The sequence below is a fragment of the Anopheles nili genome, chromosome 3, assembly GCF_943737925.1.
Source record: "Anopheles nili chromosome 3, idAnoNiliSN_F5_01, whole genome shotgun sequence".
NCBI lineage: Eukaryota > Metazoa > Arthropoda > Insecta > Diptera > Culicidae > Anopheles > Anopheles nili.
The window spans coordinates 731,709-749,920 of NC_071292.1; the positions used below are offsets into that span (position 1 = coordinate 731,709).

Below are 18,212 nucleotides of genomic sequence, written 5' to 3' on the forward strand. Positions count from 1 at the left end.
TCAATCACTTCTTAATGATGGTAAAACAATTTAATGATGTTTCTGGAAAAAAATCATTAGATGCTATTGGCCACTGTATAAAAGTCACACACAGTTTGCTTACGGAAATGTGATGTTGACAAGATAGTTTCTGGATTGCAGACCCATTTAAACCCAAGGATATTATAATATAGTATAATAATGATGGAAGACGCTAGAGCGAACTGAAACTTTTCTAATTATATAATTCAATAGTTTTATAATATATCAGAATATTTTTTTCGATGAACAGAATTTTAAATAATGTTTGTTCAATTGTCGTAACAGCAACGTTGGTTTTCAAATTTAACATTAATCACGTTTTCGACGTTTGTAATATGTTTAGAATATTTCAACTATATAAGTCGCGCCATCTGATTGATGATTGCTTTAGCAAATATATCAATTATTTTGATAGATTTATGTGTTGTTATATCTGTTATTTGGAAGACTCATTTTACTTTAAATCCTAAATAATGTTTGTAAAGAGGGTATAAAAATAACTTACAAACATAAAAATAACAGAATATATTAAAGGCATTGCCAACGACAACGGTGGTCCCATTGCGAAAGTAAATTTTGTTTCATTGTAGTTTTAAATTTCAGGCATAGGATTATTGCTTTCTTGTGCTTTCTGGCATCGTGTGACGAATATAAATGCTTTAATTTTCTTCGAATTCTGAGATTCTGAGCAAGATTATTTTTGTAGATTTGTGAATGCCGAAAAAGTTAATGTACGAAAAAAGGGGCAATTGTTTCCGTGTCGTATACATATAATCACTCCATTTAGGCACCGTTACTGATATCCAGCGCCTCTCATCAAACGCGTGTATCTCACTTTAATGCCATCGAATTGTGATGAAGCGTAGCATTAAATATCTACATGATGATGATGTACACTTCAGTGCACGTTAGATTATTAAAACTTATTTTCATTGCATCTTTCCAAGACATTGCATTCATAGTGTAATCTATTGCACAGTACTTACGTCGACACGCTTGCGTGTATTTCGGTAGATGATGGTCAGAATTATTTTGTAACAAAACAATGGATCCTGTGGTATGTCTTCTCTCGACGAAACGATACGGCATTACGGTTAGGTTAACCGTTCATCCTCGTAAGGTGAAAGATACTCCGTCGAAGGTCACAAAGGCGACGGTATCGAAACCCAAAGGATGTTCTTCTGTTCACTATCTACGGCTGCTTTGATCTGAGTGCACATGTGCGTAATATTCACACCCGATATAACAACTGTGAAAGACGACATTAGTAGCGGTTATTTGTTGATTGGATCGATGGGTGATAATGCATAGCTTACCGGAAATAAACTGCCGGTACTCTGATTCCATTTTAAGAGTGTGCTCGTACATTTCCTTAGCTGCTTTGGCCGATATTTTATCAGTAGAATATCGTGAGTCTTTGATTTCTTTGATTTGCTTCGCTGATTTGAAACGAAGTAGCAATACAATAGGATGTATCTGTGCCCGCTGTAATCGTTCAACTGCTGCCATACTGACATTCAATATGCAGTGACATTGCTGCGACAAAGAAGCAAAGGTCTTATAAGCATACAAATGGCCATCTATATTTTTAACATATAATACCTTATTATCCCGAACGGCTTGCATGCTTGTGTACTCGAATATACCGTTACTACGAGATCGATAATCGGCAATCGTGTTGTTCTGGATCGCTAGCTCCATTTCGTCCTTGGTGCATTTTTTTTGGCTTTCCTGTAAAACGGCGAAATCTTCTGGGAAATCCACGCATAACTTATCGATGACAAACTCAGAAAGTGGTCCCAAAATAATCACTGGACGGTAGGTATCTGCGTACAAGGAACATACGAAATAATGAAATAAAGACAATAAATAAATTTATTAAATAAGATTATATGATACCTACATTCTAACCGTTCTACTCGCTGGTAGCTACTTAAGCCGTCATCGCTCAGCGATGCCGAATCAAAGTACAGACTAAGGTGGGTGTTACTGAAACTAGCCAATTCTTTTGAATCACGCGATGAGCTACGTTGTGGTTTTATACGCTTAAAGAACGATCGCCGAGCTGATGTTGATCCTCGGCGTGCTGTCGTATCAACATCACCAGGGTCTCCAAGAAGTCGTAGTTCTTCTTCCACTCTTTAGAAAGAATATTAAGCAAAACATAAACGTAAATATCAAAATTCATTAGATACTCTGTATGCTACGTACTTTAGCTTGTTAGGAATGATACCGCATTGCCTCTTGTGGCCATATTCATCCAGCTTCCACGCGCGCCATTTACCAGGTATCCCACCAAACATGGTGTTATCGACAAACAGCACTTCATCTTTTGTAAAAGACAGTTCCGAATCGCCTTGATCGCAGTTACGATCAAATCCGACTCTTATGTACAATGCATCACCCGGTTTGTCCTTGATCTGATTAAACTCTGCAAAACAGAAATAGAATTAAACAGGGCATTGAATGAATATTTCGGGAACCTACTTTGAATGTTGTATAACACGAGCACCTTCACGTGGTCGGCTGGTTTAGCAATTTCAAGAGCTGCATGCTCAGCAGTAGATCTTCGCATGTCAGTGCCATTAAACTCAAGAATCTGATCGCCAACCAGCAAACCTGATTGATCTGCAATCGAATCTTTCTGCACACCGTGTACGAAAATTCCGTTCGCATTTCCTCCCACAAGCGTGATGCCCAGATTAGAAGTTTTGCGCGTTTCGATATAGATCTCTCTCGGTTGCTCTTTGTACATGCCACTCGTAACAGACACTCCCGATCCCACGACAACGGGTACTCCTTCCTCTTCTTCGTCGTGCAGCTGTGGTTGATGTTCGAGGCTGTCGCTGAATTCTTTCGTCTTCGCCAGGGACGAAGACTGCGGGACGGTCATGGGACCGGCCATCGAGTTGACTGTTGTTGTGTTAACTGCTGCCATTAACGTGCGTCCCATCGTGCGGGGCGAATTTTGTGGCGTTGGAGAACCGGATCGTGGAATATTGTCTTCACTGGTTGTCAGATTGCTATACACTACTGGATTGTAAAGGACGAGCATCGTGATCGAGTTACCACACTGTCGCAACACATGAGCTGCCAGTTCGTAGGTCGCTTTGCGGAGATTTATTCCGCACACTTCTAGCAGTTGATCGCCAATGTGCAATCCAACCTTGCTAGCTAAGCTGTTTTCCCCCACGTTTGATACAAAAACTCCGCCACCGTTGCGTCGACAGAATATTTTGATTCCGAGTGACATTTCGCTCTTATCGAACTGCACCAACCGGAGCTCTCCCACGTTTGGTTTCGACGGGACGCCATAATCCTGCAGAGAATTTCTTTTGTTGGAACCCGATGTTCCGCCACTAGTGGGGACATGGCCGGGCTTTAGTATCTGCACCTCGAACGTTGGAATTGGAGATGCTCGCTCAGAGCTGCTACAGTCAATCGAACCATTGCTTATTTTAATACCACTGCCGCGACTGGTTACACTGTGATTCGAGGGAATGCGAAATCCTCCCTGTTGGTGATGAGTATGATTATGGTGGTGATGGTTGTTGTTACTAATCAAATGACTCTTATTTCGTGGAAATGTGCCTCCTTCATAGACACTACTGTAGCCAGATATCGGAACGTCTTCCTTTGAAGACTGTATCTGGCTGTATCGATAAGAATAGTCCATAGAAGCTCCATGTGAATGATGCGATATCATAGTAGGTCCTACGCTTCCCCCTCCGCTACCAGCCATACCAGACGGACCGACCATAGCATCATTCGCCCCACTGCCTCCACAACCACTACTACTTCCTCCGGGCTGATGATGGTTGCGCATGAAAGGATGAGGATACGATCCAGGAAATATTGTTGCGCCATAGCCTGCAGTAGCGGATGGATGTATCGTTTGCCCAATGCGGTTTGCAGAAGATCCTCCACTCCCTGCTACCATTGCCTGTTTACGTATGTTCGATAGCGGAAGCGTATTAGTTTTACTCGATCCGCTGTTACCATCACCAATAATGCTCTGGTTACCGATCTTGTTAGAAGTTCCTATTTTCGTCGGCATGCCACTGACGGCGGCGCCTCCCGCATGCAAACCACCCATCCCACCGAGAGATAGGGTCTCGGTATCGATACTATCGGTATCGCTGGAGTACTTGGACAACGTTTTAGAAATCTTTGAAGTCATAAAAAATTCTGTAGCTTTCGACGTGGGCATCCCCAAACTTCCTCCGGCCGTTCCTTGATAGTAAACTGGTGGGTTTTTTGAAGGTGTGTGCGTCGCGGTGGAAGAATCGATCGAATGATTACTTTTTTGCGACGAAGATGATGGGATGGGAATGAAATCGATAGAATTCTGTTGCTGATGTGGCGGCAACACTACCTGCTGCTGATGTTGTAGTGGTTGCTTGCTCATTGCAGACAAATTTAAGCTAAAACGATGTTTATTTAGATTCAGTCCACCTACTCCATCGTGATGACGATCATCATAAGTAGAAGCTCGGGAAAATGGTGCCCCACCATTGTTTTTACCCATTCCTCCAGCGCTTCCCCCGGGACCAGCATTGCGATGAATCCCGGACGAAGGATCTCCATACTTTAAGGTAAGCAATCGATTAACATCCATCGGCATGACGGGATTAGAGTTGCGTTTACTCGTATTTACCATCGATCCTTGACCTCCGCTGGTGGCTACACCAGGTCCTATGATACCTCCAGCAGCGTTAGGGCCATTGGAGCTCCCGCTACCAGGAATAGTCTTCGTCGCAATCTGGGTCTCACCGATAGAGCTGGCTTGAAAGTTAGAAGGAATTGTGTTTGCTTCATTGATTGCCGCAGAGAAGTAGTTGTTATTATCCAAATCCCCTCCACTGGGGATGGTCAATCTAGGACGTTCCTTTTTTGGCCGCTGCATAATCGTCCCTGGATGGGTTTCGTTGATGTGTATCGTCATGTTCACTCGGGGCCACGTCCCGCGTGGAATATCAGCCTGGTGGTGTGGATCGGACTTATTACGCCGCTTTGAACGCTTTCCATCACGTGAATGTTCATCACTATCCAGCACGGAATCTAAGGCTGCAATTGCATCATGCTCTTGGCTACCACCTGGTCCACTGTTATCCTTATTATGGTTACTAATGGCCATCTTATCCTTTATCTTCTGGATGAACTCCGTCAGCTTAGAAGCAGATTTTGTTGATGATGGCGTGCTGGCCGTAACGGAGTTTGGTGTACTCGATGAAGGATGATATGAAGACGATGGCATCGCCGACGGTAGAAAGTGATTGTTGTTGTCGAACTCCAGACTTAACCGATGGTTCAACATGGACATCGCATTTGCGCTAGTGTTGACACTACTCGTATTTGTGGTGTGCTGGCTACCGAACGTGGATAACGAGTTGTCGGTTTGTGTACAGCTGGTAGTGTTACGAATGTGTTTCAGCCTAGGCTGGTAGAAACTGGCGTAGCTCGGATGACTATCCGCCATTTCCTTGATCACAATCAGATTTAGACTGCTATTTCGCATGTCGTTTATATACGCATGAACATCGTTGATGTTCTTAATGCTCTCCATGGGTTTGTTATTGATGGACAGAATTCGATCACCTACCGCCAACCGGCCATCTTTGGCCGCGATTGAATTAGGCTCCAACTTTGCTATGTACAACCCCAGCTCCAGACACAATCCGTGATTTCTGTTCGTACTCGTAAAAGGGATCTGCACTGGTAGTAGCCGTTTCGTAGGCCGTTTCACAGTGATTATGCACTGAGGAACGCTGTTGCGGATGGTGCGGTAGATCATGCGCCTCGAGAACGTGCTACAATCGTGGTTATTTATTTGACAAATGATATCGTTCGGTTTCAGTTTGCCTGCAAATATGGAATCATGCTCAACGGCGGCAACGTAAGGGCCACAGATATTTTTGACGTTACTGTGATCGCTACTAAAGCTGTGATCGAGATCGCCACTGATCGTTAACCCCCAATCCGAAGAATTACTCAACAATGGGGACGTGTCGATTTCAACCATTTCAACATCATATTGTTGAAGAGACTCTAAGTTATACATTGAGCTAAAACTGCTATAGTGCGAATTGCGCTGGCTATTGCTATGGTTTACTGAGACTAACGAAGTGTTGGGCGTGGTCGGCGTTCCAGCGCTTTCACCGCCCACTCCCCCGTTGACCGGCGTCTGATTGCCACCAGGTAAATTGGATGAGCTGTGCGTGCTCGTTCCGGTGTTATTATTAATACTGTCGCGTATCACCTGTTCTAACTGGTCAGTTAGCAACTCTATCTTCTTGTGCGCATCATCCTTGTCCCGGATGGCAGCAAGTAGCTTCGATGTGGCCGTGTCGCGCTCTTTGCGGATTTCATCGCAAAGATTGCGGACGCTGTCTCTTTCTTGTACAATTTTCTCTCTCTCCGATATCGCCCAGTCCCTCCGCTGCTTAGCAACTTCTGTATCGTGGACAGCTTTCGAAATTTCCGCCTTAGCTTTGTCAAGCACTTTTTTCAATCGTTCGATTTCTTGGTTGGCCGTTTCTAAACTTTCCGAAACAATACCAAACTTATCCTTGCTCTCAGATAATTCCTTGCTCCAGCTGCTTTCGTTAGTAAGCTGCTGATACTCTTGACGCGTTTTTAACACCTCAATTTTTTCCTTTAAAGACGCACATTCTTTCAACTTGCCCTGCACCTCCCGTTCAAGTGCTTCATTTTTATCGTAAAGCTTCTGATTCTCTTTGAGCACACTGCCACGTTCCGATAGTACGGTTTCGAGTTCATGTTCTGTAGCTTTTAACAGTTCTTTGTACTTGTTTCGCTCTTTCTTTAAATCCTCGCATAGCTTTATGCAATGCGATGGATCCTTGATTATTTCATCATACCGAAGTCGAAGCGTGTCGTATTTCTGTTTCAAGCTACTGTACTCGTGATAGGTACTGTTGAAGAAATCTCCCTTTCCTTCAAGTTCTTTTTTCATCAGTTGAAAATCATGTTCTAAACGTTGTTTTTCGTTCGAAATGGTTTTCAGTTGAGACACGACATCACGGTACTTGGTCTTGAGATATTCAAATTGCATCAAGTGTTCGTACTCCGGAGCACTACCATTTGAGCTAGAAAACCCCGAAAACACATTGTGACCTAAAAAGAGAAGAAATTAAAAAATGTGTTTGCCAAGAATTCAATTGCGTGAAGTTACCGCCATCATCACTGTTATTTTCACTTGATGCCATTGATGCAGTAAGATAAATTGTTTTACAAAAGCTTTACTGCTGCATTACTCTACTTAGACACGCTAGTCGGATAAACCGTTGTGCCTATATACCTGAAACAATAGATGAAAACACTGTAACATCTGCTCAAAATTAGACGCTTTCATTCATTTATTTTAAGCAAAGTTTCCTTCCATAACTACGCATGGGTGTTCAAGGGTCTTGGTGAAAGCATATTGAACGATCGAAGATGATCTTTTGATTTCATCTGGCATTATTATATAGCCAAAGATGATAGTATAAAATTGCAGAAAAGTAGACATAATCGAGAAGATATATACTGGGCTGGTTGCTGGAAAGTGTTGGTTGCATTAAGCCAGATAATGCTTACTTGTTGCCTCTTCCGAAGCTCATTTGTGTACGAAAATGACGGAAGAAATGTCACGATCAGCTCTGCAGAAATATGTACGATAGCAGAAGAAAATGCAATAATTAGAGGAATGTATCACCGGTTTGTCGATATTGCACCAACCGAACATGTCCCTAAGGGCTAAAGGTATAAGAGGAAGTTTGCACTTACGTCTACAGTATCGAAAATAATCGACACATTCGCACTCTGTACCGGACGCTGGGAAGAGCCAGATGCCTAGCTGGCAATCAATTCGCACGCAATGTTTCTCTTACATCTTTCGGGGTTGACTGATCACGAAAAAAAACGTATTTTGTACAAATATCGCATTATGAAACAAGCATAGCAAGCACAACGAAATCCACAGTGCCAATTACACACGAAAAATGCCTCTCAACAGCTTTGATTTCTCCTGACGACTTCACTGGATATAGCATATTCAGATCGAAACAACTCGACCAAAGCAGATTGGTCCGTTTATAATACAGCTGGAGTGAGTTGATATGACATACAAATTCGGGGAATGTTAAGTCAACCACAAAAAGACACTATGGATTATTGTTCAACAAAATAATTTTATGTAATACTATGTACCAAGCACGACGAGAGTAAATTGCTTGAACTGGCTACTTCTGATTACTATATTCAACATAACAGTTGCTTACCTCCAACAGATCTGTTGTGCTCCACTGAAAAAAGGCAAAACTCTCAATTGTCAATTTAAAATATTAAAGCATCAATTGTTGGTGACTTCATTATAATACTTTTTAAACAAGAATTTCGTTGTAACAAATTTTAAAATTATAATTGGATCTAATAAAATTTACATTTAGATGAATATTACAGTTGATAGAAGAAATCTACGTTAGATAATATTGAGCATATGTTTTGAAAAAGTTTATTCTAAAAGATGTCTAGTGCAACATCAAATAACCAAAGGTGATTGATTTTAAATTTATTTATATTTGTTTTGCCACATGACCCTCTACTTCCTCATACGCGCTCACTTTGTTAAATTATAAAAAATTGGTTTTCTCTTTTTTTTTGCAGGTTGCTTCGTACATGAAAATGTTAAATAATAATGTTCATATCCTGTTTGCACCATCACATAATTCAATAACATTTCTTCCAATATCGTAACACAAAAACGATAAAAACCTTGATCGATTCGACATAAATGTCGTGTGATGTCAAATATAAGTTCACATGATAATATGATCTAGGAAAGCCATGTATACTGTATGGACAGAACAAAAAAATTAAATGAAATGATAACCGGCAAACGAATAATCGTTACTTAAAAGGACATTCAAAGATAAAAACACAACTCAAAATTTCCAATTTAGTCTCGGACATTGAAATTTAAGCTATATTGACTTGTGAAAGCCAGTAACAGTTCATTTAGGTTATGAAGTAATTCCAATATTTTTCAGTAATTAAATTATTTGAGTTTAAATTTGAATTGCTGTATTATCCGCATTTTTAGTTTTCAATCTTTAAAAAAAGTGCCTCATTAGAAAAGCTAGATTCAACTTTCGTCTTCCAAGTCATCCAAAATTCTAAATCGCTTGTTGTAATGAATGATGTTAAAATAAAAGATAATTTTGTTTATATGAATTTCAACGATAATTAAATACGTTCATTTCGGCTCAAATACTAAAAAAAGGTGAGTAGAGTTCATATGAAAGATGCTGAACAAATAAACGAACAAACTATTTATGAAGGCAGTGCCCGCAAATGTGAGCGACGATACTTAAATGACAATGATGAGAAGCTGTTGTTGCTGTTGCTTCTGGATAACTGATGGTGTTGGTAGAATAGTTACGAGGGGCGGAAAACTAAAGTTTCAATCGTTCAGTTCTCACTTTTGCCAGTTCGTCGCAACAGTGCCGCCGCTAGGTCCTTCTTCATAATTGCCTGTTGATTTGTATCGGCCAGGGATTGAATACTTCGCAGCCCATTGACAATATCCTTCGTTTTTCCGAAGTATATTTCGTTCAGAGTGTTACGTATTTTGTTTTCCATATCTTCGACGATTCGCCCAATGTTGGCGATATGCGGGCTGGTTTCGCTTACAGGTGCGTCCTGTTCAATCTGAAATTTATTAAAGACATTACTTCGTTACGTTACCCAGTAGTATCGATCAGATAATATGTAAAACAAACTCCGTAAAAATCACTCAAATGTAAAAGGCAGCCATGCTATATGACAAAGTGAAAGTGAAAGAGCTTTATAAATAATTGAAATTGATACAACACGTACAAACATTTATAAACGTGTTTCTCACGAATGATAAACGATATCCATAGATGATAAAACGCTTTTGTTAGATGCCTATCACACATAAGGTTCGTTGACTTGAAAGCGAAGTTAAAATTATCCTCTGTCGTTTGCAAGCCTCTCTTTGACTTAGGCGAATTGAATAAGCATATTACAATGTTGTAAATATAAACAACAAAGAGGTACACAGTGAGATATTTAACTTACTGTCGCTTAACTTACCTGTCTGGTGAGGCTTCCGCCAAGATTGATCGTACCGGACCCCTGTTTATTAGTCTGCAGCCACAACATGGCGGTAGATGTTAGCTTGTAATGCGCTGTTCGTCCCGAACTCTTCTCCTGTACCTCGACGACATGGATCGAGTCCCAACATCCCTTCGTTTTCTGGTTGCCTTCGCCAGCTTTTTTGATCAGAATGACTCCAGCAAAACCATGATCCAGGTCCCATAGGTACGCCGACGATACACCACCCTCATAGTACATTTCACGGTATTGATCGAATGCATGATTAGCCTCGATCTCTAGCTTCCGCAGTCGTTCAGACGGCATCGAACCATCTTCCAAGGGTGGATCGTACGTATTGGACCATGGCGAACGGTAAGAGTCACCATCGCGATTATAATCACACAGCAAGTAATCTTTGCCTGTTTCCTTATCCTTTGCTATTTTCAAAGGCTGATCTACGGATGTCAATAAATCTTCACATAGCGCTGGTGCAAGGTCGATCAGATCAATAAGATTTTTCTCGATCTGTTGGGGTGGAAGTCGCCGCATTAAGTCTAATGCGCAATCCATTTGTTGATCCGTCTGTATCAGCATTTAAACAAGATTATAAAATTAGTGTAAATAGCAAAGGTGGTAATAATATATGGCAATTTACAATACACATTTTTAAGCGCCCCGCCCTACATTCGCATCGGGCCACTGTACTTACCATACTGTATGCGTCACGTTCGTATCACAGACTCTCTCGGCTGAAGATGATTAGCTAAACCTTTTACTCCCACAAATACACACTTAGAGGCACGGTAATGATACTTCGGGAAATGTTATGTGCTAGAACGTCGCTGCTTAATCCAACTGCGAGAAATTATTCTACACTGAATTCCGGTCAACGTAATGCTAACTACGCACAAAAAAGTGTACGATATGCCAAACGGCACGAAAAAGAACTCGATAAACCACTTCTACTTTTCCTGCGTAAGGAAATGGGGTGATGAACGAGTGTTGTTTCTGTTTCGTGGTCCGATAAAGTACCTTTTGAGCAGAGAAAGTGAGACAATAAAGAAAAAAAATGAAAATAAGGAAGTATTTTGACGTGACTAATGACTGGGAAGACAACGATGACGAGTATTCAAGGAAAGCGTACGTATAACTAACTATACCTGCTTAGTTGTTTATTGCACCGAAGATCGTTTACCAAGATTGAAACGTTATACAATTTTTGTACATGCAGAATTTTAGCGTTAACACTCACTAATCCGAAAAATTATACTTGTAGTACGTTGAACGAGGCGTTTTGACTTATGTCAAAATTTGACAACATTCCGCATGTTTATTCAATAGAACAGGTGAGCTCATTTTGATTCAACATAATTTTTGACGTTAGTACCTCCAGGAAGGAATTTGAATTATTCACAATCTACAAATGCGAGGATGTAGTTCTGATTACGCATATCATATGTAACTCCCATTTTTTAACGTTATACGAATCAAGAGAAAAAAAAACTAAACACTGTCTATTATTAAAAGATTGCATGCAATATATAATAGAAAACTGAGTTATATTGTGAATAGTGTGCAACAGACCAGATTGTTTTTTAAGATATTACCCGCTACTATTAAATGTAATACATTAAAATTATACGTCGAAAACTCGTTTCGTTATTCAATGGCAAAAGTTTGGTCCAAAAATACAACTTACTACCTAATCATTACATGAAAAATAACTTTCTTTTGTATTCGTACAAGAGAAATGTAGGAACACGAGGTGCATTGAATTGTTCTTAATCAGATACGACGTCTCCTTTTAGATTTTCAGTTGGAATAGTCCTTTATTCTTAAAAACTTGACAAGGATTGAATATGAAAAATTTCATTTTCAGCACCAACAGCGATAATAACTCAAGCACCGATAATGCAAGCTCGTCAGGCTTTTCATCGTCAGAATCATCAGTTAAAATTGAACTTATAAACTCCACGTGACTGTTCAAAGTCACACAATTTTTTAACGCATTTTTGATTACGTAAAGGTGTATATTTATATTGAATTTGATTTTTATACTGTTGTTGCACATTATAATAAGTATGATTCGAACATTTTTCAACAGAAGTAAAACCATCCCACATTGGTGTAACTAAATACTTATTATGACTCGATTTGGGTCTTATTTGATTACATAAAAATCTCATTGAATTTGATTGTTTGTGAAAAATTAAATAGATTAAAGCTACACAAGAGCGCAGTCTACACGTTAGACTAAGGATTCTCCAACGAGCCGATTCTAACATCAATTGATAATTTGTATTTGTATGATGTGGGTTTGTAAAATTTCTATACTGTTCTCTTGTACTAGGAAAAGCTGCCCAAACACCAGTGATCGATAAAGCAACCATACCACATTAAAACCAACAGTTCGCAACAGTATTTTTGCCTAAAAATTTTACATTTAACTCTAAAGTTTTGTTGTGTACTAGTGCGGTACTAGCGGTACTTCGGTATCCGTTCATTGTCTGTCAACGGTTCTCTGGAAATGGTACGTTACAAGGCTAGTTTGTAACTAGTAGCAGTTGAACTGAATCCACGTAATCCCATCAGGTTTATCACATGATTGGTTAACAGCAATGAGCATGCGCAGAATGTCTCTTTCGCTAAAGGTGTTAAAGAATGGCACAAATTTTTCCGCGGTTATGATCGATATGTTGTCGGCTGTTGGCAGTGCTGCGCCCAGCGCCACTATTCGCTCCACTTCGACCGGAACTACATCCGGAGGATGATGTTCCGTTTATTGTTTTCAACTCAAGAAACTCGTACGCCCCGCCGTTTATCGTCGATAATCGGGTAATGGTTTGTTCCCGCTGCAATCGTTGCATTATAATCCGATACATGCCGATAATGTCGCTGCGCGGGCCATTCGTAACCGCACGTGCTATCATGTCTCCAGTGACACCGAGCGCCTTCATCAGTCGCCGGGTTTCCGATTCAAGCGGGTGCAGATGACGGTTGCCCTCGGACGAAACGTTCGTGGTCGGATACATCACGAACTTACCGTGCTCGTCGTCGATCGCACGGTAGAGCTTTTCTCGCAGATCGACGACACGGTTGCTGTTGGGCTTATCCGACGCTGATAAATTCTCAGCTGATACGAGCTCCATTGGGCCGATGCGTTTCTTCAGAGTGCGGCCAAATGAAAATCGACGCGTTTTACGTTCTTGACTGGCGGCGCTCTCTTTGCGGCCACCATTGGCTCCTGTTTCGGGGTCCGGCCCGGTATTGGTCAGCTGATTATTGTAACTACTCGTACCGTTCGCATTATTGTTTGTAACATTATTATTTGACACATCGTTCGATAGATCCTTGATGCAGTGGGTATGATGTAGATGAGGTTCAGCGGCCGTTCCGTCGGCACCCACCGGGTCTAGCTTGAGCGGGTGCAGAAAGCCTTCCTCCAACACACTACCGGCGCGTTTGGTGCTGCAGGCGATCGTGCGCAGGTTGGGAATTTCCGGTGCATGGGCGAGGCGCTCATCCCTGGAGGACGATGATTTCGTTGAGGACGACATCGGCTGGTGCTGGCGCGTAAAATGACGTTGATTGTGGTTGGCAGCGCTAATGTTGTTATCACGACTAGACGAGTTCGACTCGGGCGAGGAAAGGCGACCGCGTGGTGCGGGGAGAAACCAGAACAACTTCTTCCGCCTTCGCGTAGGAACATGGTTGGAGTTTCGAATTTGGCTGACGGTGGTTTGGTGATGAATCCCCCGTCCCAGGCGGTTGGCATGATGCTGCGCGTACTTGAACCATTGGCAGTCCAGCAGTTGCTCGATGGTGGGTCGCCGGGAGGGTGTATGCACTAGGATGCGTTCTTCAGATATACAAACAAGACACATCAGTATATTAGTAGCCCGTTGCGTGATGGGAAGATGTCTGACAAATACTTACGGATAACTCGACAGCATGGCGTACTCAAACTGGTGGAGATGACAAACTCGCCTTTCAGCACAGCTGTCCGGAGCAGGGGAACAGTGGGGGCCTTAAAGGGCATGTAGCCCTCCAGCATGAAGTAGAGTAGAATGCCGAGAGCCCAGACATCGACCGGTCCGCCAATGTAGTGATCGTCACTGAACAGCTCCGGAGCGGCGTACGGTGGTGAACCGCAGAACGTGTCCAAATGTTGCCAGGGACCATTGACCAGTTGCGTACTAAACCCAAAATCGGCCAGCTTGATGCGTTCCTCGCTAACGAGCAGCACATTTTCCGCCTTAATATCACGATGCACAAAACCTAAACTATGCTGTGGAGGGAGCGGAACCAAGTTTGCGGTTACTTAAGGGCCAGTAGTAGTGGCTACTCGCCACGCTAACTACCATCATCAACTTACCAGATGCTTCACAGCCAGTAGCAATTGTTGGAAAAGCAGTGCAGCGTGAGGTTCCTTCAGCGGGCCAACCTCCGTGATGCGATTGTACAGTTCGCCGCCTTGTACCCATTCGCTGATGAGATGGATCTTTCCCAATGTTTCTATCACTTCGAACAGTCTGCGTGGAGCGCAGGACGAAATGGGAATCGAGGAAAACCAAAGGACGAATCAATGCAGGAAGCGTAGGACAGGAAACTCATACTTACCTTAGGATAAAAGGGTGATAAACACACTCCAGTGTGCTGACCTCGCGCGACAGCATGCGGAGTGCCTTAGCATCTAAACGGCTGGTGTCCACTACCTTGATAGCAACCTTATCTGCAACGGAGCCATCGCATCGCGACATCGAAATTGAGACACGTTCCGGCAAATCGGTGGGAAGCAAAAATAATCGCCAACACGAATGCGACCAGGTGCCATGGAAATAGAGGGAAATAGAAGAACGATAAACGACTGCTCAAAATCCGTTCGTTTCATGTTAAATCACAATTATGCCGTTCTTCGTGGGACGTTTTCATTATCCTTCGCCTGCGTTCTCTTCCTGATGAGGGTTAATGATTCTCGTTAGTAGTGCTAGGTGCCGCGGCCTACCGACCCTCGTGCCGCAACACCGACGCGAGAAGGAAGCGCGTTCAATACGAGCATAGCTTGGAGGAACGCGCATATCGGCGCTTCATCGGGCAAGGGAAACTACAAATGAAATAATCACCTTTGGTTAATTGATGAACAGCGAGCTTGACACGCGAGAAGTTGCCTCGTCCTATATCGCCGCAGAACCGGTACAGGCCGATGCGTCTGCCCAGCGCTACCTAATGGGCCGTTAGGTGCCGCGTACGAACCACGTGGTCGAAGTTGTGCAGGTAAGCAGCCATTTATGGAGCAGCATATCGGCCAACCAGGATATCCGCAAGGAGACAATTAGGAAACGAAAGAGAGAAGGGGGTTTTGTATTATTTTTTGTTTTAATAACACTAATACGTATCCGGTATGCTGCTGTGGGGCTGCTTGTGTAAAGTAAGTCCGAAAGCATGCAGGCTGGTTGTCGATCAATGACTAACAAATGAGTGTGGATTAATATTGTGTACGCTTTTAATATACCCTGAACGTTATTGTGATTTTGAATGCACTTAAGTGGGTAACTTGCAGAATATTTTGATGCGTAAATGCTCGATTCCTATCATAAACATAAGGCTTAGCATAATGTTTTGCATAACGTATATAAGCCATCGAATGGCAACGAGAGAAAAATATCACATAATTCGTGCCATAAGGCTGTGAAAAACAAGAATGCGCTTTGAAAGTACGGGATCGTACTTCACCTTCAGCGTGTACTACCAGCCAATGCGCTCACGAAGGTGATTTTTCGTTCATTTATAAAATCCAGGCACACCGAACACATCAGCGGTTTGTAATTATGCAGCAAAGCAAGGCTAATCAAGTTGTACTTTCGTTCTTTCGCCTCTGAATATTCATAGCTTCAGGGTACATTTTCCGAGCCATGTGCTCAGAAACGACGAAAATTTTCACCAGTGGAAGCGCGAACGGCGAGTAATAAAATCCGATCACAATAAAGGCCTCCAGCCAAGTCGGCATGGCGGATTGGTCGAAAGGTAACCAAACGAGAAATGTAAAGACGATGCCATTTTTATGATGGCATTTTATTGAATAACATAATGGTAGAATCGAGCAACAGCAAATACCTGGACAATTTTTACATATTAGCTTTTCTGTAACACGCTTCGAATCTTGGTACAACTACATTGTTTCTTCATATTGATAGCTTAATATTAGGTCATCAAAGCTGTCGAAGGAAAAGAAAAGTCATCCACCCCAAGAGCCGCTTACTACACTGAAAAATATCTCCTGGCACACTCTTGATAATCTAAATGCGTCTTATGCAAAAAAAAAAAAATGCGTCCTAGCGAAAATGTTCGAAAATAATAGGCGTCATTCTAAATCATTCTTTGCATATGTGAAAGGGATACAGCCCCCCGGAAGCAACGGCAGCATGAGCTGCTTGAGAACGTTTTGCGGAAGTGACTCGTTAGACATTATTTGATCCGATAACAAGTTCCCGCCCCTTCTTGAAGTAGTTTCGCAATCGGTTCAACCACTGTTAGGAATTCTGCGCCGGTCTCTCGAGGAACGGGTCTGCAGGTAATTCGTTCGCCCTCAGTTCCGTCTCAATCAAAGGGCCGGGAAATGGGACACAAAGAGGCGGCAGTTAGCGACGCTTTATTTTGAAATTAATAATCTACTATCGCGATGTTAGAACGTGTGGCGCTAGGCACGCGTGTGTGATTGATGGATGTCGCTAAAACACAGAAGTGGGCTCGGCTGAGCTTGCAGACAAGTTACCTCTTGTGAACATCGGGGGTCATTTTGGAGGGCCGTCGTGTAGCGTTGGTAGATTGGCGTTTTTGGCGGCGGAACAGCTGTTGTTAGAATGCCTTGTTCCACTGCGAGCGAGGGTTCGAGAACGACAAAGAAAAGCACATATTTAATTATGTTTGCACCAGCGCAAAAGCGGCAGCGATGGCACCATAGCAATCAAGCGGAGGATAAATATTAGACACGGCGTGGAAAACTGTCAATCATTCCGGTGAACAATAAAACCGGGTTAATTAGCTGAATGTCCGTCCGTGGGTCACGCGTGCGGGCGTTTAGCTAATCAACAGAGAAACCGTTCCATCTAGCAATGTCTCATGCCAACATAATTGTCGGTCACAGAAATACGAAACAAACATACACACATGCACACAAAAACGTTAAATTGAGTTATGGGCAAGCGAATTTGTTAGTTCACTTACTTATACATTTTTTAGTTGGGCAGACCGCAGCTCAGCACGCTCCTGTTTTAGGGAGCCATCTTGAAAAATAAAGCCTTTCGGTGCTCCATCCTTCAATGTGAGATCTTAGTATCATTGTTCAGCAACTGTTGCAAGGATCTGAAACAATGAATAAAGCATATTAAAGCGGTTGCATAGACAACAACATTACGTGGAGAAAAGCTTTTAGAGTTATCGGAGGCTCAATATAAATAGACAAACTGATGAGTTCTGAGGAGTGATAAATACTCGCGTAGTTTAGCACAGTGCTAAGATTCTGTTCAAATTAACAGCTCTATAAATATCATGCCATGTTTTCTGACATTGCTGTTGTCCAAGATTATTGATAGAATTTGCCACCGGGGAACAGACTAACTTTGTGCACACTAAACAAAACAGCTCTTGCCAGCGTTCTAATTCCTGTATCAATACTGGGCACAATTCGTCCGGGTCGGCTGACGATGCATAAATAAGTGGTTTGGTCTGCAACTAGCTTTTCAAAGGTGTTAATTTCAATTGCTCCATTGTCGATTAGAGGCGTTTGTTGTCTTTTTGACTTAAAATTCGCTTTTTCACCTTATGTATCATACTCTCCTTGTGCTGATCGATTACAATTGGTGTAGAAATACAGTGAAGAAGCAAACGTTGAGCTGGGGAAGAAGGCTGCCATTTGCGTGTTGCCTTATTGCAACTCTTCACTATTTACCGAGCCTTCTACTTCACACTTTGGAATACGACCCGGATCTAGTGCTTAATCGATCAAACGAAGTGGCGGAGAACAAAGTGCTTCTACTCATTGATGAAACACGCAGACAGTGTGTAAACAG

General features: G+C 42.2%; 3 protein-coding genes across 4 annotated transcripts; all 3 read right to left on the minus strand.

Annotated features, from left to right (window-relative positions):
• Positions 1–1,081: 1,081 nt before the first annotated feature.
• On the minus strand, positions 1,082–7,250 carry LOC128725937 (disks large homolog 5). The gene is made up of 7 exons (XM_053819711.1): positions 7,217–7,250; positions 2,509–7,158; positions 2,233–2,452; positions 1,925–2,160; positions 1,624–1,847; positions 1,338–1,557; positions 1,082–1,270 (listed from the first exon to the last, which is right to left on the minus strand). Exons 1-7 carry the CDS (start codon positions 7,248–7,250, stop codon positions 1,164–1,166), a joined length of 5,691 nt encoding a protein of 1,896 aa, XP_053675686.1. The 3' UTR covers positions 1,082–1,163.
• A 2,080-nt stretch (positions 7,251–9,330) lies between these two features.
• LOC128722712 (F-actin-capping protein subunit beta) lies at positions 9,331–10,923 on the minus strand. 2 transcript variants are annotated; one of them, XM_053816388.1, is made up of 3 exons: positions 10,853–10,923; positions 10,141–10,725; positions 9,331–9,732 (listed from the first exon to the last, which is right to left on the minus strand). In XM_053816388.1, exons 1-3 carry the CDS (start codon positions 10,853–10,855, stop codon positions 9,493–9,495), a joined length of 828 nt encoding a protein of 275 aa, XP_053672363.1. In that variant the 5' UTR covers positions 10,856–10,923; the 3' UTR covers positions 9,331–9,492. The 2 variants fall into 2 exon arrangements, with proteins under 2 accessions (XP_053672363.1, XP_053672362.1); XM_053816387.1 differs by lacking the exon at positions 10,853–10,923 and adding an exon at positions 10,799–10,828.
• A 1,221-nt stretch (positions 10,924–12,144) lies between these two features.
• Positions 12,145–16,997, minus strand: LOC128723443 (MAP/microtubule affinity-regulating kinase 3). Its single transcript, XM_053817186.1, has 6 exons — positions 16,916–16,997; positions 15,267–15,366; positions 14,764–14,875; positions 14,519–14,675; positions 14,080–14,431; positions 12,145–14,002 (listed from the first exon to the last, which is right to left on the minus strand). The coding sequence occupies exons 3-6, from the start codon at positions 14,817–14,819 to the stop codon at positions 12,798–12,800; spliced, it is 1,770 nt and encodes a 589-aa protein (XP_053673161.1). The 5' UTR covers positions 14,820–14,875; positions 15,267–15,366; positions 16,916–16,997; the 3' UTR covers positions 12,145–12,797.
• Between the last annotated feature and the right edge of the window lie 1,215 nt (positions 16,998–18,212).

Coding starts and splice junctions, on each gene's coding strand:
- LOC128722712 (XM_053816387.1), bottom strand. Junction 9,733..10,140: donor GCGGAAGCCTCACCAGACAG/GTAAGTTAAGCG, acceptor AATAAATTTCAG/ATTGAACAGGACGCACCTGT.
- LOC128725937 (XM_053819711.1), bottom strand. CDS start 7,250: ATGGCATCAAGTGAAAATAACAGTGATGATGGCG. Junction 7,159..7,216: donor AAATAACAGTGATGATGGCG/GTAACTTCACGC, acceptor TTCTCTTTTTAG/GTCACAATGTGTTTTCGGGG. Junction 2,453..2,508: donor CGTGTTATACAACATTCAAA/GTAGGTTCCCGA, acceptor TCTGTTTTGCAG/AGTTTAATCAGATCAAGGAC.
- LOC128723443 (XM_053817186.1), bottom strand. CDS start 14,819: ATGCTGTCGCGCGAGGTCAGCACACTGGAGTGTGTTTATCACCCTTTT. Junction 14,676..14,763: donor TATCACCCTTTTATCCTAAG/GTAAGTATGAGT, acceptor CGCTCCACGCAG/ACTGTTCGAAGTGATAGAAA. Junction 14,432..14,518: donor TACTGGCTGTGAAGCATCTG/GTAAGTTGATGA, acceptor CTCCCTCCACAG/CATAGTTTAGGTTTTGTGCA.